Source organism: Paramisgurnus dabryanus, chromosome 12 (assembly GCF_030506205.2).
Source record: "Paramisgurnus dabryanus chromosome 12, PD_genome_1.1, whole genome shotgun sequence".
Taxonomy (NCBI): domain Eukaryota; kingdom Metazoa; phylum Chordata; class Actinopteri; order Cypriniformes; family Cobitidae; genus Paramisgurnus; species Paramisgurnus dabryanus.
The window spans coordinates 24,711,057-24,734,806 of NC_133348.1; the positions used below are offsets into that span (position 1 = coordinate 24,711,057).

At 40.1% G+C, this 23,750-nt stretch overlaps 1 protein-coding gene across 2 annotated transcripts in view; it reads right to left on the reverse strand.

Moving 5' to 3' along the window:
* The window catches only part of adcy1a (adenylate cyclase 1a), a 68,207-nt gene that overhangs the window by 16,828 nt on the left and 27,629 nt on the right, over positions 1–23,750 (reverse strand). The window contains exons 5-12 of one of the 2 annotated variants that reach the window (XM_065257298.2): positions 15,526–15,653; positions 11,207–11,365; positions 10,933–11,074; positions 10,195–10,350; positions 7,404–7,598; positions 2,353–2,450; positions 2,022–2,106; positions 180–275 (exon numbers count right to left, since the gene is read on the reverse strand). In XM_065257298.2, the coding sequence (XP_065113370.1) occupies positions 180–275; positions 2,022–2,106; positions 2,353–2,450; positions 7,404–7,598; positions 10,195–10,350; positions 10,933–11,074; positions 11,207–11,365; positions 15,526–15,653 (1,059 nt within the window). The remainder of the gene's footprint in view (positions 1–179; positions 276–2,021; positions 2,107–2,352; positions 2,451–7,403; positions 7,599–10,194; positions 10,351–10,932; positions 11,075–11,206; positions 11,366–15,525; positions 15,654–23,750) is intronic. The other variant, XM_065257299.2, reaches the window with a different exon arrangement.

Below are 23,750 nucleotides of genomic sequence, written 5' to 3' on the forward strand. Positions count from 1 at the left end.
CTATATTGAGACAAAACAGTAAGCATATTGTAGACATCATTGGAGGCTGTGAGGGCCTTAAATGATTCAGAGGATTCAAAGGCAGCTCTGTATAATTTTCTACTCTGACACATTTTTTATCAGTGTCATAAGTATCCCACCTCAGTGATATCCTTACTTCTTTCAAAAGGTACACATACACTCACCACACACCCCTGGGTCATGGAGTACATGAGCAGCACCAAAAACCCACACAGAACCGTTCTGATCTGCAGGGTCAGACAGTCAGGCGAGCACTAAAAGACAAAGTCATACAGTATCAGAAAGATATCAGTGACAAGTAAGTAGAGAAAGTATACAAAAAAGCCAATCTTTAAAGGAAGTGTAAGCAGTGCTTGTCAAGGGCTGCAATATAAAAAAAAACAATATGCAATAACTTTGATACAAAATAAAAAATGATATGATATAGGAAACGATAATGCTTTTACATTTGTGAAATCCATTTGAACTATATAAATATATTTTTAAATATTAACCTATATCAAATATAACCTTTTTCTTTTTTCTCTTCAGTCTCTCTGCTATCTACAGTATGAACTATATATAATTTTTAAGTAATAAAAACATGCAGTTGCGATATGCACTTTTGCATTTCAGTATATAATGCTGCCATGTTCTGTATAATGATGCTAGAGTGTTATGCATGGTGGCCAGAAAAATATGGGGGTCCATCTTTGCTTTTCAGTAGAGAGAAAGGTCATGCTGTGATTTACCGGTTTTCTTCTGGTCACATGTCTCCATGTCAGAGTCCTGCAACAGGTTGTGTACGTGTAGGTACCTGAGCATACCCGCATAAAAGTGTCTAAAACGGGTGGATTGTGACATTCCTTAAATTCACGGGTGGGGATGCGGACAGATAATTAACTGCGTGGAGGCGGGTAGTGGCGCGAATGAAAATATTTGCAATATTTGTATTTCTAAATTACCATTACATACGCAACATATGACATTTGACCCACATGTCACCACCACTGCGACAGTGCGCAACCTTTGTTTATGCTTCTCGTAGCCTAGTTGGAGCGAGTGTTGCAGGAGTTGCATAAAGTTTTGCCGTTGATAGCCGGAAACTGGAAACGTCTTCTCTTGGAAAGCATTTAGAGACGAGACTTGTAGGAGCACAGGTATGGTGTATTTTTTCTTGTTCTTTTTTTCATTAATAGGTATATTTGTGTATAGTTATCAAGTTCCACAGCCTATTTAGGTGCCGTTGGTAGGCTACTTGAATGGCGCAAAACAAAGCGCACTTTAACATGATTCATTAGCCAATTAGAGAGGTATGAGATAAAAAATAAATCACTTTAATTGGAATTATTTTAGCACGTGTGATTTATGCGTGTGCGGGTCGGGTAACGGGTCAAATATTAACGGGTCTGGGTGGGTGCAGATTTAGTTTTGATATTGTCACGGGTGACGAGTCGGATCTGCTGCTGAACTTTGCAGGTACGGGTGGGAGCGAGTATCCAAAAATCGACCCGTGCAGGACTCTGCTCCATGTGATACTAATTCGCAGGTCACAGTTTACCAGACTTGAACTTTGGTATGCAACGAAATGCAAAATATCTTGCGTTTTCGGTCTGACGCCTTCGCATGCATATGAATGGAAGTCAGTTGAACGAAAAGTGTGTGACCGCCCCTTTAGTCATTCTGAATTGTTGCAAGGTGTTGTTAAGCAGGTACTATGGTGTTTCAGGTGGTTGCTAGAGTGTTGCTATGTGGTGCCTAGGATATACTGAGGGGCTTCAAGGGTGTTGATAGGTTGCTGTTGGGGTATTCTAGATGATATGGTCCAGGTTTGGGCAATAATGTTAGTGATATTATTTTACTAAACGCCAGTAAATGTAATACTGTGAAAACTGTAACGATTTATCTTAATCATGCAAATGCCCTGCTGCTGTGGCGCCCATGAACACACAGCTAAATAAAGCCAAGAAAAGAAAAGAATGACTTTAATATCACCTTCTGTGCGAATGTGAGTGTGTTACCTGCACATGAGTGATGTGAAGGTACATCACACTTGCCATGTGAAAACACAAACACAAAACCAGCAGAATCACAACCAGAAGACCTCTACAGCACGAGAGAGAGAGAGAGAGAGAGAGAGAGAGAGAGAGAGAGAGAGAGAGAGAGAGAATTATAATTATGCAGAATGTGTAAAGTGTATGGTTTGTACGTGCATTGTTATACATTGTTGCAGCAGTGTGTGTGTGTGTGTGTGTGTGTGTGTGTGTGTGTGTGTGTGTGTGTGTGTGTGTGTGTGTGTGTGTGCGTGCGTGCGTGCGTGCGTGCGTGTGTGTGCGTGTGTGTGTTACCTACTGTGGAATGATGAGAAAATAGACAACTGCGAAAAATGAAGTGAGGACGAGAGAGATAACCACAGCGCTGATAAAGGCATCATCATACACTTGCTGATACTGTGTGAGAGAAAGTGAAAGAGTCAGTTTGATAGATCATAGCAATTATTCAATCAATTTTTAAACACATACAAGAGTGTCGAATAACAATGTTCAACATTGGATATACATCACAGGAAAATTCTGTCATCCTGCCCCCATTAACCAGTGTTGTTTCCGATTGTCAGTCATTCTGCGTGGAGGCCATGATGGAAAGCCAAATGACATTTGCAAGCTTTTACAAAAACACAAAAGTTTTGCCTTGTATAGGCTATAGAAATGATATAATGACACAATTTGTGACCGTGCCTGTAAAAATCCAGCTAAAGTAACATTGTCTGAGCTCAGAAAATATGGAAAAACAGTGAACCTATAGTATTTATGTGATCTACAATGCAGCAGCCCAATCACTTGGCCATAAGACCAGGAACCACCAAGACCAAGTTTACTGATAACTCAGATATCATCTACAACTTGCATATACGCGAAGCACACTGGACAATATAGGTGCTTTTGAGAGACTCTCCACAAAAGTCACCGTATACCAAGCGGTCTGTGCCACCACCCTCCTTTATAGCTTTTTTAACCTACTGGTTGGGTCACGTGATAAGGATATCACTGTTTAGTCAGCAAAGATTGCACAGTTAAATGCATGAATGTCGTCATGGGATTTCATTGGACAGCCTAAAAAGAATTGTGGTTTATCACATAAAATCATCCTACATGATTCTGTGAAAAACCTTGATATATTTAATACTGACTGAGTTAAATATTTCAAATATTGAAAATCAATGTTAAACCAATGATTGAAATCAAACTTTGATGATCTTAATTTCAAAATTAGATTATGAGAATGAGACTCATGAGAGTCAGGGGTAAATAAAAGAAACCCAAAAAGCATTTGAAAAGTACCATGAAGACAAAATGATGACGTGGTAAAAGTTTCCAGGTTTTATTGTCAATATAAAGGAAGAACTCTTCTATCTGCTTTATTAAATATAAACCCCAAGGGTATAAAAGTGCCGTAGATGAATAAAGACCTGCACAGCTTGGTCGTTCCTCTCGTAGGTGTCACTGAGAACGTGTGTTTGTGTCATTCCAACGCTGCCTACGAAAGATCAATGCAACGCACTGATTTGTGCGTCAGCCTTATTAGAGTATAAAAACCAGCATCTTCCGTTTTCATAAGAGCCAGATGCAATGTCATTATACTCCCACTGAGAGCAAGGAAAACCACTGCGCTCCTCCATGCATGAGCTTCTGTGTGTGAGAGACAGAGCCGTAGTGTATGCTGTGCGTGTGACAGATATTCCCAAATCATTACTGTTGCCCCCATTCTGTTAGGGTGGGCGGACATCTCACATGAATCGGCGATTGGAGGAATCGGAGAGCAGTGACTATGGAAAGAGAGCTGGTGAGAAAAGAAGGGGAGAGAGAGAGATGAGGGGGAGAGAGGAGGTTGAAAGTGAGGAGACAGGAGTCACGAAGCACAACAGAAAAATGCGGGGGATGCAGAAATCTTCGTTCCATCTCTCTTGCATTTCGCCAAGTCACTGCGACTATACGGAGGTGGCCGGGGCTAGTTGTCACACTTTTTATTCTAATTTTATTTCTTAGCCCTAAGCTTTTGATGACTATGGAAAAAGACACAGTCCGGGAATAAGATGAACACATGTTGACCTTTTGGGACAACATATCTTAAAGCGCATGCTGTCTCATTATACGAGGTAGGTTGTCACAATGGATCAGCCTATTATAGGCTCCTCAGCTAAATGTAAACAGCCATGCAATACATAACAATTGATGACACAGTCTAATGTAAAACAAATTTTACGTGTACAGGTGCTGGTCATATAATTAGAATATCATCAAAAAAGTTGATTTATTTCACTAATTCTGGCATATCGCATCTTCCTCTTCACAATACCCCATTACTGAAATCTTTGGCTCTGTGTGCAGGTGCCAAGTCTTTTTGGAAAATGAAATCTGCATCTCCATAAAGTTGGTCAGCAGCAGGAAGCATGAAGTCCTCTAAAACTTCCTGGTATACAATTGCATTGACCTTGGACCTCAGAAAACACAGTGGACCAACACCAGCAGATGACATGGCACCCCAAACCATCACTGGATATGGAAACTTTACACTGGACCTCAAGCAACGCGGATTGTATGCCTCATCTCTCTTCCTCCAGACTCCTGATTTCCAAAGGAAATGCAAAATTTACTTTCATCAGAGAACATAACTTTGGACCACTCAGCAGCAGTCCAGAAGCGAGATGCTTAAAACAAGGAATGCTACAGCTGAAACCCAGATCTTGCATACATCTGTGAATAGTGGTTCTTGGAGCACTGACTCCAGCTGCAGTCCACTCTTTGTTTTGTTTCACAATCCTCTCCAGGGTGCGGTTATCCTTATTGTTTGTATCCTTTTTTTTACCACATATTTTCCTTCCCTTCACCTCTCTATTAGTATGCTTTGACACAGAGCTCTGTGAACAGCCAGCCTCTTTTGCAATGACCTTTTGTGTCTTGTCCTCCTTGTGCAAGGTGTCAATGGTCGTCTTTTGGACAACTGTCAAGTCAGCAGTTTTCCCCATGATTGTGTAGCCTACAGAACTAGACTGAGAGATCATTTAAATGCCTTTGCAGATGTTTTGGGTTAATTAGCTGATTAGAGTGTGGCACCAGGTGTTTTTACAATATTCAAATTTATAAGATACTGAATTTGGGATTTCCTTAGTCGTCAGTTATAATCATCAAAAAAAAAAAAAAAAATTGAAATATATCAGCCTGTTTTAATGAATGAATATAATATACAAGTTTCACTTTTTGAATGGAATTAGTAAAATAAATAAACTTTTTGATGATATTCTAATTATATGACTAGCATCTATACAAAATTGTTTCGATAGTACACATATACTACAAAAAAAGTTTTAAAAAGCGTTTTCTTTATTTATATTTTTCCACATTTTAGAATAATAATAAACTTTCAAACTATTATTATGGAATAACATAAATGCAACTATAGAAATGTTGTGACTAAAAGCATCCAAAATATCAAAACTATTTTTTTATACTTTATCATCAGAAGTGTGCCTTATGCCTGGGACACACTGGAAGATATTTACATCTTACACGATTTTAAATCCGTGGGCGACCACAGACATAAGGACAGTTTGAAGTGATTTTTAGCAGCATAATCCTCAGAATGCACACACTGGATCTCGACCACACTGCGAGAGCACACACGTGATGACTGTAGTATTGATTTAAAAGTGATGCAAGATCTCACGGAAATGCGAGATCAAACGTGTTTGTGAAAAACAAATGTTGTGGTAGTTGCATGAGACACTATAAAGGGATTTGTACTTTTGCCATAGTTGTCCAAGTCATTATTTATTCTCAATGCTCCTCTTTACATCATGTTTGTGGGTGTCTTGTTACAGAAATAAAAGCATGCAACATTCGGTTAAAGCTTGCACGCTCTCATTGGCTATCGCAGCTGTCATGTTGGAGGCTGCCCGATAAAGAGTCTAGTGCTACCTCACGATTAGTCGCCACTAATCGTATGCAGAATTAAAGTTTTTGTTTACTTAGTATATGTGTTTGTACTGTGTATAATAATTATGTATATATAAATACACACACATACATGTATAATTTTATGAAAAAAATATATATATTTATATATATTTACAGAAATATTTTTTAAATAAAACTTTTGTTTTATAATGAAAATTGTCAAGAAAAAGTTATTTAAGATCATAAGAAACATTTCAGTCAAGTGTATTGTACCAACCATATTACATTTAACTTTTGTTCTTTAATTTTAAAGTCTTATTGTTATAGAGGTAGAGCCCTTGTGACCACCTTTGTTTGAGAACTAGTCTCCTACCCACTAGGAGAAAAGGTACAAAAGTTGCCACTGGGGAAGTACAGTACCTTTCCAAAAAGTACACTTTTGGATCTAAAAGGTGCATAATGGTACCTCAAATGTACACATTGGTACCTTATGGCGCTTTTCCATTGCATAGTACCCCACGGTTTGGTTTATTTTGGGTCGGGTCAGCTTACTTTTGGGAGCTTTTCCATTGGGTGCAGTACGTAGTACCCGATACTTTTTTTCGTACCACCTCGGTTGGGGTTCCAAGCGACCCGAGCTGATACCAAACGTGACGCGAAAACACTGTAGATCACTGATTGGTCTGAGCGAAGCGTCATCGCTATAATGTAAATATTAGCTTTAGCTTACTGCTAGCTTGCGCTGTCTAAAGCAAACATGTTGTTATCTGTGTTCTGCTATAAGTTTCCAAACACCCTTTTAGCGATGAAAAACATCCACAGGTTGAGAATCCGGGACACCATAACAGTATTTCCAGACTTGCAGTTTGTGGCGGCACATTCGCGACGTGCACGTCTGCATTATATATGCTTAAATGCAACTTGAATGAGGCTCAGCGGAGCGCCGTCGACTGAAGCCACGGTGTTTCAACAGAAACTGTCATGTGAGACAGAGGTAGTTATAAACGCGATGTGCAAACATCTATTTGTGGTGGCCAATTTTAATTTTGTGGCAGACTGAGAAATAAATGAATGTATGGGAATGTACAACGACGCTCTCACTTGTATGATGTCACAGCAGTATGCAGCGTAAATATAACGACACGCCTATAGTCCCTCCCACTCCGAAGTGATACTAAACTCGATGGAAAAGCTAACCACGCCAAAGTGAGGTGAGCTGACCCGACCCAAACTAAACTAAACCGTGGGGTACTATGCAATGGAAAAGCGCCATTAGAGGTACATACTGGTTCCTCAAAGGTACATATCTGTACCAAAATGGAACACATTAGGACGTATTTAAAAGGTACCGTCCTAGTGACAACTTTTGTACCTTTATTTCTAAGAGTGCATATTTACCAATAAATGTTTTGTATCTGTACCTGTATGTGTGTATATGTGTTTACTCACTCTTTGCTCTCTCACTGTGCTCCTGTACGTGAGGGTAATGAAGTTGAGGTCTGCTGTCTCTGATTCTGTCTGACGGGCTTCTATAAGACGGCCAATGTAACGGTTCACTCTGGATCCTGGTGAGTTCTGCACCACGCCCGCCGAAAACGAGGTCCGACTGCGGAGCTTCTCTGAAGCTGTTCTCAATGCTCGCCTCTGGAAACCCAATGAAATTTTTGGTTATCAACACCTCTAGCGAAGCAGATTTCAAATGCTGAAATACTGTTCCTCTTGCATTCCCCTCAATGAATGAATTTATTCAAAAAGGTCTTACACATTGTGTAAAATATGGACAAACACAACCGTTTGTTAAAATTAACATAGACATTGTCCATATTTGACCCAAACAAAAGTTAAAGGTCCCATTCCTTCTGTGTTTTTGAAGCTTTGATTGTGTTTGCAGTGCCCAATATTACATATGTTCATGTTCACGTGTAAAAAACGCTATATTTTTTTCCACACAATTTGCTTATCTGTATACCGTTGTTTTCACTGTCCTCAAAACGGGCTGATGTCTTCCTTGTTCAATGAAGTCCCTCCTTCAGAAATACGTAACGAGTTCTGATTGTGTAGTTTGTTTAGTGTGTTGTGATTCGATAGCAGCTTAGCTTGCCGTTAGCTTAGCTGTCGACTGACGTATTCCTGTGGTCGGAGTTTAGTCAAAAAAAAAAACAGTTCTAGTGATGTCATTAAAGCAGGAAGCAGAGGGCTGTAGTCCAAACCCGCCGTTCGCTGTAGGCTTTGAAAGGCGAATTCTGTTAAAGAAAATATATCGCCTGCCAGTGAACTTTGAGCTTTAGCATTTTACAGCTATTATTTTTACTATTATAGCAACATTACAAGCAAGTGTTTACAAAAAATGGGATCAGAAAGAATGTGACATTTAAAACAGTCCAGCATTTTGAATTGAAACAACCCAACATAGGTTCATTTAAACTCAGCTTTTATGTTTGTCCATATTTTACCCAATCATTTGTTAAAACAGACCAGCATATTTTAAGTGAAATCTGATACAAATATCTTAAAGGGGGGGTTCAATGGTATTTCAAGGATTCTGACTTATTAACACAATAGCCTTATGAAAACCGGGGTAGCAGCGAAGTTTTGCGTTTGTGTTTGATGTGGTGGATTTTCCCAACCAGGTCATGACGAGTTGCACGCGGTAAGTAAGGGCGTTTTCACATTAGCACTTTTGGTGCGCACTCGGGTTCGATTGACATCAGAGTTCGGTACATTTGGATGACGTGAACGCTGTCTTCCGAACTCGGGTGTGCACCCGCGAAACGTACTCGAGTCCGCTTAAAAAGGGTGGTCTGGGGTCCGGTTCATGTGAACTCCAGATCGGTTTGCTGCTAATGTGAGCGCAATCGTACCAAATCGCGGAAGTGAACCGCTGTTAATTACTTATTATATGGAATGTCACACCAAAACAGACGTGTGTGTTTGTGTGCGTGCACTTACCTTGACAACAAAATAAAGCATAGAATGCTTGCTTGACTTTTGTTCTTATTTTTTAAACCTTTGGTTTTGTTTTCAAAGAAATAATACAGAAACGCACTTGAGTCTGTCTGCTGCAAATATACTAAAGTCGTTTCGATGACAACGGTCTGTCCGCCGACGTAAATTTTTGCGGAGGCATTCAGAAATCATCTCTCTGCTTGGAGTTCGTCAATCACGCTTGTCGTCTTCTCGTTTACAGCGGTTGCCAAGCAACATGAGAACGCGCCGGCTGCAGCTTGATGATGCAAGCGTACTGCAGTTCGAATGAAAAAATAATATGTGAACACAGTCCATGGGGGACATGGGGAGGGGGGAGCAATCGAACTCGAGTTCGGACGAGGCAATCGCACCAAATGTGAAACCGTCCTAAGACTTCTGTCTTATGTTGGAATTAGTCGCGTGCATATTATATAAATGACACGAACATGTAGTGAATCATAAGTTATAAGTGTTGTATAGTGTTTCATGACTTGTACTCGCTCCTCCCGCTGTATAACTCCTCCTTTTTCGTACATTATCAGAAAGATTCGGTAAAGCTTATCTTTCTGATTAAACTAAAGACTCTTTGGAGATATAAAGGATGGCATACTACTCTATAGGTACTCCAGATTAACATCAGAAATGCAGAAACAGCATGTGTTACGTGAGCTTTAAAAAGCTACATTTACACTATTCAAAGCACAGTGACATTCAAGTAATAAAGTGCTATGGGTTTGGTTAAGTAAATGCTAAAAATCCCAAATATATTACTTTTTTAAACTGTTTTTTTTTTTTACAGAAATTAAGTAGAAATTTAAACTTTTCTTGTAATGCAATACCCATACGTACATTTAAACCTGGTGCATGAACACACACACATCTACATGGTGACAGATGGATGTTCAACACATCTCTGCATATTTTTTCACACATGCAATGGTGATAAGATGTTTTATTATTCACTGATACAAGTCAAAACACGCTCACACAGTCACACAAGATGAGACCGGTAAATATGCAGTTGTGATTATATCTCTGCACTCATCTTAACGCAAAAGATTGTATCATTTGTCATGTTAATATAGTGCTCTATGTGGTGGAAACAATGCAGCAATGACAATTTATCACTGGCAACTGGCGGGTTGAGATGTCATGACACGGTGATATTTATGACTTAGTTCATGAATATTAATTAGGTCGTGCAAGCGCTGCCGGGTAACATCCCTGAACCTTTCATTTTCAAAAAGATAGACATATGCAAATGATCACACACCTTATCGTCGTCCTCGCAGGTCATGACATTGGAGAATGGGATCTCAGCCTTGAACATCTTTCTGCAGTGCATGAGCTGCACCAGCAGGTAACACACAGTTTTAAACTTCATCCTCTTCGCCGGCTTTATGTCTGAGAGGATAAGCCCTGGAAAAATCTGCAGAGAAATAGAAAAAATATGTGAATATGGGTGCAGTAACTATTGTCTGATAAAAGAGAAAGTGAGTCAAGAAACTGACGCAGAAGACGCGTCTAATCTATTTGTAAAGACTTCCAGATGGACTTGGAGATGTGTAAAGCCTTGTGTGTGAATCCTTTCATCGCATTATGTTGGTCTCTTAGATCTGGGAGATTTAGTTAGATGAAATGCAAAACTCAAACCTTTAATATAAAAAGACATCTCTCATGGGTCTGAAGTACGTCAAATCTAAAATGCACATGAATAAAAGTCCATGTCTGTGTTAGCTTTGAACTATACTGTATGTCATGGGCGCCACTAGCAATTTTGGGCCTTATGAAAGATGATGAGGTTGGGCCGTCTACCAAACCGTGTTACTACTACTAATAAAAATGATCTTTGAGTGCCCAAATAGTGCATGGGCCATCAGAATTGTCCTAACCCTAAAATTTTCTTTAGTATTACACGTGTCGCACTTTTTGCTCCCCCAATTAAAACCTGACAAATTCAACTCTCCATGATATACCGTGCATTAAGAAAACGATGATGATGCATTCGTACCTTGCGTCTGTGTGACGGCACGATGAAATAAGTCTCAATGGCATGTTTGCTGAGGAAAGCGTGTCTCTCGTGGCCAAGTCCCGGCTCCACCTCATAATCTCCATTCAGACATTCAAGCGTTGCCCTGGTGATATGAACCTTTCTGTTGGGGAAGAGGCAAAAAAATACACTCTTACCCTCCCGCTTTACACATGTGACTTGCGGTTGACAAGAAATTACAGAAAATTTTTCAATGTGTTTGATAGGTGGTTGTTAAATCTGATGGGTGACTGACCCGGGCAGACCTCCTGCCTCCATCATGTTGGCCAGTGTGACATCATTAGACCAAACGTCGTACTGCCACTTGCGCAGACCCAGAACCCCGCACAGCACGCGGCCCGTGTGCAAACCCACGCGCATGTTTAGGTCCACTTCAGTTGCCTCCGCAACAGATCTGAAGTTACACACATTCAAAATAAAGAGAAAGTTACTTTGTAATGTTTCACTTTATTTTATGTCGACTGATTTATATTGACACCTTTTGGTCTGGATGCATTATTACATAAAAATCAAATGTGGTGTGGCCATTGTGGTTGTACTCTTCACCTTAATGTTGATATCGATCAGACAGGACAAATCATGTTCATGGATGATTTTTTGAAATAAAGTTTTATAACCATTACATTATAATGTAAGCCCACAGTGTGAAATAGAAACCACAACAGAGCGACATGCGCTAGATGTTACTACTGCATTCTGCATAATTCTGCATGCAAACTAGTACTGCACAGACCAAACATTGGGTCTCATTCACTAATAACTGCATATGTTTTTCGTATTTATATGCGTACGCACATGAATTGTTCTTCTTAGGTTAGTGAATTTGGAGTGTTCTACATGAGCGCCCGGGTGCACCAGGTTGGCAATTTGCATAAAACATGCCCAAACCAGCTCCATATAAGGGCTTTCCACAGCGCTTGTCCACAGAAAATTTTAGAGCAGTTTGTCACCGTAGCAAAAAAGCTAGAAAAGAAATCCATGATTGTATTTATTATTGGTAAAGTTCCGTTTTGCTTTGCATTTTTTATTTGGGAGGTTGCTGTCGGTGGAGGATGCCAGATGTGCTTTATTCACCTGAGTAACAAGTATTGGTAAAAATAATTATATGAGATGTGATAACAAAGACTTAATAAGACTTCAGCAGAGCGCATCTGTATCAAAAATAAAAGACAGAGGACCTAGATCAGGTGACTCACATTTGGACTTCTCATTACATTTATATTAAGCTTGACACTTTCATAGAGATTTGTGCGTACGCATGCTTAGAGATCTGCGTATGACATCACACAATCGTGAGAGTTTGATGTCATGCGCCGATCAATCTGTGCAAGACCACATGAAGTCAAACACATCTACTGTATGTTTTTTATGGCAGCAAAAGCAGAAACAGAAGATAACCCGGACATGACACCAAAGACAAGTGACCCTATTATGGTAACTGAAAGTTTTCTTTAAAAATAATCTGTTAAATTGTTCTCTGTTATATACAAAAAAAGGTATTTGGCTTTATTAAGTGCAAAAAAAATCCAGAGATATGTCCATTTACAACCTTAGGATTTGCCCTTAAATGGTCTATTATTACCTTATTTGAAAGGGTCATGAAAAATAATGTTGAGCTTTGCTCTGATCAGCTCATTCAGCAGTTTTGCGTTTGTATAAACAGACCTTGGGCTCTATCTTACACCTGGGGCAATGCAGTGCAAGGCGCGACGCAAGTGTCTTTTGCTAGTTTCAACCCGGCGCAATTATCATTTTCACGTGTAACGCCACGTTGTTTAAATAGCAAATGCATTTGCTCCCATTTTTGTGCGCATGGGCATTCTGATCTAAAAACGAGGTGTGTTCAGGTGCATTGTTGGCGCGTTGCTATTTTGAGACAACTTTAATAGACTACGCCATTGACCAACTAAAACCTGGTCTAAAGTCTATGGCGCAATAGTGTTTTTGTTATTTAAGGAGCGCAGTAAATTATGCGCTTATAAACGGGACGACAACGCGGGTTTGCTTATCACATACATGAATGCGCAGCAGCACAAAAACGCTTTTAAATATGAAAGATTAAAGGATTGAATGTAAAAGATTATTATTGAGTCTCTTGGACATAAATGATGGCGTAAATGATGGCCTTTAGAAGGCGTAAAGAGCTGCTTCACCTGTAGCCTGGTAAGTGAATAAATGTTTGTTTTGAACAAATGCATCTATTTTTAAATGTTTTTTTTAAAAGCTACCCCACGGATTTATTGTACATGATGACTCTGTACCTGTGGTTATGGTGAGATGAGAAACATTTTTAAGTTATGCTTTAAAAAAAATTAATGTCGCTGTCCAAGTGCTGAAACGCGCGGACAGACGTTTGTAAGTTCTTTATCTCCTGTTTGTTACAAATAAAGTATTTTTAGAGCACAAACCTTTTCTTACATACTTTTTTTATGATATTGAATAGCCATACATTTACAACAATTAAAAGCCTGCTATTTTTACTTCCACGACTAAAAGAAAACGGGTTTTATAGGATTTAATCCAAAAAATAACAATTTCAATACAAGTGAAAAACAACACAATTATTTAACATTAATCTTAAACTGGTGGTCTTCTTCCTCCGCTTAGTTTTTCAGTTTACAAAGTCCGTCGTCTAAATAGGGATTAGACATAGCGCCAGCGCAACTGGCATTTAAAGGGGATGAGAGATAAGACTCTCATTGGTTTATTGCACGTTACGCCCAAAACACTCCCATTACTCATTAAAAGAATATGAACAACCCTTTTCAACCGTGCGCTCGGCGCACAAACCATTTTTCCCGTCCTTAAATTAGCAAAAGTGCCATCGGACACGCCCATTTAGACCGTGCACTGTGCCCTTTAAACAATGCGCTTAGATCATTAAAATAGGGCCCCTATTTTAAATGATCTTTCTGATTTTCCCTATTTTTATACAGTTTAAACCTGTATCAGACGAAGATACAGATTTTGAGGAATAATTATTCAGAGATTGGAAATTTGTAAACATTAACAGTCACTGTGTTTTTTCAGTAACTGTAACGTCAATATTAGAACTTCAGCCTAAATGCAAGCATGTAGAATTAACTAGCATATAGCACTAACTCAGCAGTAACAACTTTGTTTTCGGCATTGTAACGACTTAATTTAATGTTGGTCACAGTCGGTGTTATGTTGAGATTGGCTTGTTTTCTAGCTGCCTTTTGCAAGGTTTACATAAGGAGGAGGAAACAATCATGTTTAGGGCTCACGATATGTCATTACCATGTACAGATCTCTTATTATTCATCTATGCCTATGTAAATACAGTTTTACTGCACCTTTAATGCTAAAATCTTACAACCAAAATATTTTATCGTTAACTTTAACTGTTTTCCCGCCATTGATGAGTTAACTCGTCAATTAAGAGAAACGCTTCCTTTCTAATGACGAATTTTTCCAGCAATCCTTATTTCCGCTATTATCCACCAGATGGGGCTCTTACCCTACTTATAAAACCCTGAATAAAACCCCTGTTACAAACAGTAAGAACTCTGTGTATGTTTTCTGAATCTGATCTCTAACAAAAGTCCTTCACAAAAATTCAATTATCTCAGCTTTTTGTTCAAAATTTGATATTTTTAAAGGAACCTACTCATATTTGAGAGGTGATAAAAAGAGAACAAATGAAGGTAGGATGAAACGTTCTGTTCTTTCATTTGACATAGTGTATGTTTATATATTTAAAGAAGAACATTTTCTGGAAGGCATTAAACTTTTGTAAAAATCATAAAAATTGCTGGCACATAAATCAACCGATTTAAGGGGATACAAAAATTCTCTGAAAACCAGAGCAAGGTTACTTTTTTACGAGATTGTTACGCTCCCTTATCTCTCCCTGTAATGTGACCAGATCTGATGTTTGAAGAGATAGGGACAGATTTGGCAGGAGGAATTTTTTCTCTGCTTGCTACAAACACAAAGCAGTAGATCAACAATAATGTGAGACAAAAATTGTTTGTGTGAGAGAGACAGACAAAAAAAGACAGAGAAAGGGAAAGAGAGAGGGAGAGAGAGAGAGAGAGGAGATTTAAAAAAAAAAAATTCAACGTTTTAGTGTTTATGTATATGTGTGTGTGTGCATGTGTGAGAGTGTGCGTGTGTGTGTGTGTGTGTGTGTGTGTGTGTGTGTGTGTGTGTGTGTGTGCGTGTGTGTGTGTGTGTGTGTGTGTGTGTGTGTGTGTGTGTGTGTGTGTGTGTGTGTGTGTGTGTGTGTGTGTGTGTGTGTGTGTGTGTGTGCGCGCATGTGCGTGTGTGTGCATGCGTCCATGTAGCACCTGTGTGAGGTGATAAGAGACTGCAGCAGTGAAGACCACTTTAGAATTCAGTGCAGAGGAATGAAATGAAACAGGTCTTACATACACACATTTCCACACAAATAAAACCACTATAGCTTTCAAATACAGTTTTTAGATGACTGTAGCTGACTGCTGGCCAGCTCAGAGATAGCTGTTTTTTTTAATGAGATTAAGCTGCATACACTGGTGGCACAAGAGCGATGAGGCCATCCGTACTCACGTGATGGTGTCGATCATGTCTAAACCCATCTCCACACAGCAGTGAGCGTGGTCCGCTTTAGGCTGGGTCAGGCCTGACACGCAATAATAACAGTCTCCCAATATCTTAATCCTCCTACAGTGGTTTTCCTGTCAATCAGAGGTATGATGAGGCTTTTTAATGACACATAAAAGGTGTGAATATTAAACAATATTATTTATATTAAGGCATAGAAAACATTCTGCATGTTTAGAATTTGAGATAAAACATTTATTCAATTTATAAATTATTTCACCAATTGAGGATGTATATGAATGTCCTTGGAAAGGAGGTTTCTCCTTACTTCTGTGGACAGATTTTTCCCCAAGCTACAGCTGAGTACACACACACACACACTTATCCACAGAGAATACTGATGCACATAACCTTTTGCTAATATATTATCAGGATTAGACGGGCAACATTGATTCAGCAAATACAATGACACTGTAGACAAAGAAGAGCGATAAAAAGGCAAGAGTAAAGTACTGTAGAAGGGAAATAATTCAGCGATCGACAGGCTGTTTTATTTGAGATGCTCCATCTGGCAGCACAGGACAAGAGGAGGCTGTGGGAAACCCCTGTCACAGCACACACACATACACACACACACACCATCTGTACCAGTCAACTGTTGCCTGAATATCAAACTAATGTCAAACTTGGAAAAAGTTTTGTCGTGACACTGCACAAAAAGCTTTACTTTCCTCTAGAACAGACTGTATTTAGCGGAACAAAAAATAATAGTCAGTAATGATAATAATCAGACTAATTTACAGTCATTCAACATCAAAGACACCAGTCCAGGGCTTCTGTACAAATATCAATGGCAGTTAACAGAGGTAAAACAGTCCCACAGACTTTTTGTTCCATTCACTTCCATTCATATGCATGTGAATGTGTCAGACGATATCACATGGAGATATGTGACCATTAGAAAACGTTCTGAAAGTCTAGTGTGACTGCTCCTTTACTTTAAGACACTTAAAGGATTAGTCCATTTTCTTAAAAGAAAAATCCAGATAATTTACTCACCACCATGTCATCCAAAATGTTGATGTCTTTCTTTGTTCAGTCGAGAAGAAATTATGTTTTTTGAGGAAAACATTGAAGGATTTTTCTCATTTTAATGGACTTTAATAGAGCCCAACATTTAATACTTAACTCAACACTTAACAGTTTTTTTCAACGGAGTTTCAAAGGACTATAAACGATCCCAACCGAGGCATAAGGGTCTCATCTAGCAAAACGATTGTCATTTTTGACAAGAAAAATAACAAATATACACTTTTAAAGCACAACTTCTCGTCATGTAGATCCGGTCGTGATGCGCCAGCTGACCCCACGCAATACATCATGACGTCAAGAGGTCACAGAGGACCAACGCGAAACTCCGCCCCAGTGTTTACAAGCGTCTTGAAAGAGGACCGTTCCTACGTTGTTGTATGTCAACTGATACTAATTAATGTCTTTGTGTCAGTTTATTGTTTAAAATGGTCCGCAAATGTGCGTTTTATATATGTAACACGTGACCTCCCTACGTCACTACGCATTTACGTTAGGTCGCGCTGGATCGGACCTACACGAAAAGTTGTGGCTTAAAAGTACATATTTTTATTTTTCTTGTCAAAAATGACAATCGAATTGCTAGATACGACCCTTATGCCTCGTTTGGGATCGTTTATAGACCTTTGAAACTCCGTTGAAAAAAACTGTTAAGTGTTGAGTTAATATTAAATGTTGGGCTCTATTACAGTCCATTAAAATGAGAAAAATCCTGCAATGTTTTCCTCAAAAAACATAATTTCTTCTGGACTGAACAAAGAAAGACATCAACATTTTGGATGACATGGTGGTGAGTAAATTATCTGGATTTTTCTTTTAAGAAAATGGACTAATCCTTTAAGTTGTTTCTATCAAGACATACCCTAGCAATAGACTTAAAACACTTAAAGGACAAGTTCGGTATTTTAGACTTAAAGCCCTGTTTTCAGATTGTTTATGGTGAAATAGAATGGTTTTGACTGAAATTTCGACATTTGCGGGTGCCCTGAGAATTTTCGCGTGTTTGTGTTTCAGCTCAGACCTCTACAATGGGTTTAATGGTGCACTGGAACAATCCTTCCTAAAATGCATTAAACTTTCGTTAACAAAGACGTGAAACTCACCGAGTGGTCAGGGGTGTTCACTGGTATGCTCACACAAAAATCGCTCCAAAAGACGCATTCCAACAGGTTTTATCGTAGTTTTTACCAACTCCATTGACTTGTATTAGATGTGCTGTGAGGTACAGTATTACTCCGCGCCGGGAACTTTGTTTCTATTCTTGCAATTGGCAAAGGCGGATTAGCGCCACCACCTGGGCTGGAGTGTCTATTATTCAAGCTCTAAGCGGAAGAATGTACGGGTGTGAGGCGTTTGGAAAAATAGGTCCACAAGTTAACAACGAATGCTAAAACAGCTGTTGGAAAGCATCTTTTGCAGCGATTTTTGTGTGAGCATATCAGTGAACACCCCTGACCACTCGGTGAGTTTCACATCTTTGTAAACGAAAGTTTAATGCATTTTAGGAAGGATTGTTCCAGTGCACCATTAAACCCATTGTAGAGGTTTGAGCTGAAACACAAACACGCGAAAATTCTCAGGGCAGCGGCAAATGTCGAAATTTCAGTCAAAACCATTCTATTTCACCATAAACAATCTGAAAACAAGGCTTTAAGTCTAAAATACCGAACTTGTCCTTTAAAACTCCTTAGCAACCAATAGGCAATGCACTAAAAACACTAAAACTTGTCAGCCTCTTAGAAATGTGCTTAAACATTCAGAACACCTAAGAACAGTGGCAGCAGTGGTAATGCAGGACTGTAAATAGGTGTTTATCAGGTGATGAATATCATTACTGCTTAGCTAAAATGTTGAAAATGTTACTGTTGAAGTCAACTGTTAAAGCATGAAAATAAATGTACTATGAATCTGTAAATGTGTGTGGGCTTATTATCAACGAACTAATCACGGTAATCATACACACACACACACACACACACACACACACACACACACACACACACACACCAGAGGTTGTGTTAGACTTTTTCAATCCCCGTCATTTTTTTACGAACAGCGTTGTAAAGATTCCATTATAGTCAATTATTATCCATTATTTCATGTTTTAATGATAAAAATTGTTTTCGTTCAATTCTAATCATGAACTTACAAGGCGAGCATAAAAGTCAAAATGTGTTTTATTTGTGAAGAGAACAGATGAACAGAGAACGTGCATTACTTCACATGTTTAAGATCACATGAAGCAATGACAGCGGAGGCGATAAAACATGCGACCTTTGTGCTGAACAGGCAAATTTAAACAAAACAAATCACTTAATACTATTGTGATTAAAATATCAACAAACGTTTAAAAATCTTAATTGAATTAAACTTATGACACTGTGTATATGAAACCATCTTGTGTAATAAATGGATTAAGGCAGATTAATGCAGACACTATTGTCATTAAATTGTGTGTCTTTACCTCAGATAGACCACATCTTGTTGCTGTTTAACTTTAGTTCTGGAGATTGATCTCCATTACACTTCGGTTAACGCAATCTGATACGCACGCAAGCAAGCGTGCACACACAAACACACACAGAAGCGCTCACACACACAGTAAAGTTGCCTAATCACAGACCAATACTTTGCAACAAAGTTGACCAAGCCATGGAAAGTACCAGATTATCTGAGCATCATGTCTACGCAAAGGCAGCTAAAACACACCACAATATTTTGCGCAGTCTATCACGCAGACTTTGAATCAGCAAACAGGGAAAACAATAAAAGGCATTACTTACATAGCATCCAGCTAACGTTAGCCAATTTTATTTGCCATAACAGCTGGAAAAGCACACAGGGTAAGCTCGACCGCGATCACGTCATGCTGCTCAATCTGGTCCAAGCTCTGTAATCTTTATTTATTCTTCAACTGAATGCCTTGTAAAGTGGGATTTTGTAAGGATAAAATCATGTTTCCTTTCATATCAAGATTCACTTGCTTCAACAGATCATTACTGTATCTGTCAGAATCCTGCCAGATCCTTGTTTGTATTTAGATCTAGTTTAGCATGGCAGGGTTCTGACAGTACATATGTTCTATGTGGGAGATGCGTAGTCGAGGTCTACACGGGTCCAAAAATTCCTACCCGAACCCGATCAGACCCGCAAATGTGCTACACTGAACCGACCCGGACCCGTCTGTTGTTTTGAAAGCTGGACCCGGACCCGACCAGGACCCGTCTATTATTTAAAAGCTGGACCCGGATCCGACGAAGACCCGTCTATTATTTAAAATCTGGACCCGAACCCGTCCGGGAAGACACAGACCCGACCGGCAAATATTCTTAGCTAAATGTTATTAATAAGTCAATAAACAAGTAGCAAAAATTAAACTTTTTGTCTTACCCATAGAAGTTAGTCTTCTCCCTCCTTGTACCTGTCTGTGTGATGCACAATCCTTATTTCCAAGAAAGTTCCATCCATGTTATTCCTCTCTTGACGATTGAAATGTTTAATGCTTATTCCAGCTTTTAAAGTCCACTTTACAGTCATGGTGATTAAAAACGCAGTTTTACATCGGGTCAACTTGCTTAATAATGTTTGCCCATTTGGATTATAATAACGATTGCTCGTTCAGTGCCATGGCTGCTTTCGTTGCTTCTTTGCTATCATCTCTGTGCTCTTTGAGTCGCGAAAACTTTAGATATAACAGCAAGACGGTCAATTTATAATATTATTATAAAAATAAGAGAAGTCAGTGCAAAATGCGCGGTACGGCGGAATAGGTCCCGCCTTCTAAATAAAAGAGCCAATAGTCAAAGGTAAAGTCATTGCGTCTCACTGCAGAAGCTCCTGACTGGTAGCCAGAGACACATTAAAAGAGCACATGCGCGTTAGCTGCCTGGTTGGAGCAACCAAATATAAACTTTTTAACGCAATTTTAGCGTCATAGAAAAAATGTATGCGACAGTTCATCTAAGTTTTTGTTGCTGATTTTGAAATATTTTATTTAAATGTGAGTGTGTGTTCTCCGAGTCCGATTGACCTCGGGTATTACCCACAATGTTAAACAGACCCGGGACCCGAAGTAATAGATTGAGACCCGACCCGGACCCGGCTGATCATTTAAAATATAGACCCGAACCCGTACGGGTCCCGGGTCGGGTCCCGGGTCTTCGGGTCTCGGGTCTTTCGTGTAGACCTCTAATGCGTAGTTTTAGTATTGGTTTATTCTAACCACGCATTTCCCGGGTCTCGTCTCTTTTTCCCTGATCCCTTACTCGTAATGATTTCCAGCTGTATGTAATTTACTTTGTCCCTATTTATTGTCCTTGTGTTTGCTGTTCTGGGCACGTTCGTCTTGTCGCTTATCCTGTTGGTTCCTGTGAGTATTTAGTGAAGTCTTAGTCATTGCCTGTTTTATGTTTTGAAAAGTTTATTGTTAGTTTTGTTAAGTTTAGTGTCAGTTTAGTGTCGTGTTTTGCCCCCTCATGGGTTTTGTTTTCCCTGTTGTTTATTAAATTCCTTTATCGTATAACGTCTGCATTTGGGTTCGTGTCTTGTGTCTCAAAAATCCTGACAGAACGAACGTGCCTAAACAGAACCCAGCGGACTATGACCGAGGATCCTATTTGGTGGAATGCCCTTACCGCCGAGTCACGTTCTGGGTTTGGGTCCTTTCCACCGCAAAAGGGACTTGATCTGCGGATCTATGCCCGGAAGGTCCTGGACAGAAGGGCTTGCTTTTCGGATCGGATGGTTAACCGATACCTCCTGGCCGGCCTCGATAACCCTCCTCCTGTCTCGGAAGGTGCGAGCCTCATTTCTATGCTGTTTTGGGAGATGGTGGACCGCCTCGACCTACAGCAACGACCCCGGGATGAGGAGTCGGCAGTCGGTCCACAGCCATCGGTCCCTAGGGGTCAATAAGACTGGTGAGTTCGATTCCCGCCTCTCCGACTCTGGGGGCCTCTCTCACATCTGCCTCATCCACGCCTACTCCTGTTTTCTCCCCTGCACCTTCCGCACTAAGGAACGGGAAGAAGAAGAGGAGGAAAGAAGTGGTGGCGTCTCCACCACCCATCCAGTCACAGCTTCCTGCTCTGCCAGCCCAGCCACCTTAGCCGGCGCAGCCCCCGGCGCAGCCCCTGCCTCAGCCGGCGCAGCCGCCAGCGCGCCCAGAGCCGTCGACGCAGCCGCCAGCGCGACCTCAGCCGTGTGCGCAGCCAGCGCAAACCCAGTCGGAATTTTGCCCCATCCTGTCATGCCTTTCCAAAGCCTTCCACTATTTTCACCCGGACTCATTCAGATTTTAACCGGACATTCAAGGACTCAAATTTCCTGGATGGACTACCCCCTATGAACTTTGTTGCCCCCCCTCCCGTGTTTATTGTTTCTATTGTCCCACCCCAACCCATTTGTTATTTTTGCTTGTTTACCTTTGTTGTTAATTGTAGTGTTTTCTTGGGACTTGTCGGTTTGTCAATCTGTCATGTACCGTGTTTAGTGTTCCCCCTTGAGGGCGTCTAGTAGCCGCCTTTTGAGGGGGGCGTACTGTCAGAATCCTGCCAGATCCTTGTTTGTATTTAGATCTAGTTTAGCATGGCTGTTCTGTGCACGTTCGTCTTGTCGCTTATCCTGTTGGTTTGCTTGTGAGTGTTTAGTGAATTCTTAGTCTTCGTCTGTTTAATCAGTGTTTCCCATACATAGGCTCTACTTGGGCGCTGCGCCCAGGTAAATTGCGACCCGCCCAGGTAAAAAAAAATCACTTTACGAATTTCCGTATTTTCTGAACTCGACTGGATGACCCGTGTTTTGGAGAGAGAGAGAGAGAGCGCGCGCGAGAGAGAGAGCGCGAGAGAGAGAGAGCGCGAGAGAGAGGTGGGGGTCGGGTGACCGTGAAGATGATGCACGCGTCATAAACTCATCATCCAGCGCGGCAAACTGGATCAACTGCAGCAGCACATACGGAGCAGCCAGGGAACACACTGCGACCAAAATGGTCGCATATGCTTATGTGCATATGTGTTAATAGCATCTAAGTTGGCTTCATTTTGCGTGCAAGCACGTTGTGTCTCTCCGGTTGAGTGTCCGTTCACGTGCTCTCTGTTTCTCAATGAATTTGGGTGCGACGCGAAGCAACCTCAGTGCCACATTGTATCCTTTCATGTTTCTGAACTTGAGCAGAGTTTTACCATTAGAGGTCTTTCTTCACTGAGGACGCGGGACCCGTACAGTTCCGGGTTTATATTTTAAATGGTCAGATGGGTCCGGGTCGGTCCTAGTTCATTACTTCGGGTCCCAAGTCTGATTAATATTGTGTGTAAAACCCGAGTCGATCGGAGAACGGCCGTGAGCGCTACCGCGCTAAAGCTCGAGTGCTGTTTTAGCGTGCCTCCGGTTTCTATGGCGATAGCAACTGGCTCTTGTCACGACCACGCGCCGCTTCATTTTCTTTATCCCATTTTTTTATAATCTTACTATTAATAGACAATATCTTTACTAAAATCTAAACAGTTTGCACAGAGATTGTAGCAAAAAGCAGTGCTAATACTGAATGAGCAAAGCTCTAGCTGACTCAGGATATAAAAAACGCAAAGCTGTAATGTAAAGTCTGTCATCGGGACAGCAAGTAGACTTTTAAATCTGAAATAATGAGTGGATTAAGCTTTTTTTAATCGGCAAAAGAGAAATAGAAAGCAGAAGCAGTAAAAGTGCCTATCTTATAGAAGTTATTAACATTATAATATCAGTCACATTTATAATCTATAGACCTGCACTGTCTATATAGGCTATAGTATACATAGTATATAATTGAGTTTGATAAAAGGGGTCATCAAATTGCTTCATATATCAGTGCAAAAACATAAAGTGTTTTCGTGGTGCTTTGACAAACAGTGTCAGCTTTGTTTATGGCAAAAAAAGTTTGGGGTGGTTAGATAAATGAACTATAATGTGAAATTAATATGAATGTTTTATAAATCAAAGTATTGTGTTGTGTCACACATTATTAGTTCTTTGTTACATGTATAGTAGACCATTTTTTGTCGGTGGATAATAATGATTGCCCTTTTCACCAGCTACCACCACAAGTAAATTTCAGATCTGTGGGAAACACTGTTAATGTTTTGGAAAAGTTTATTGTTAGTTTTGTGAAC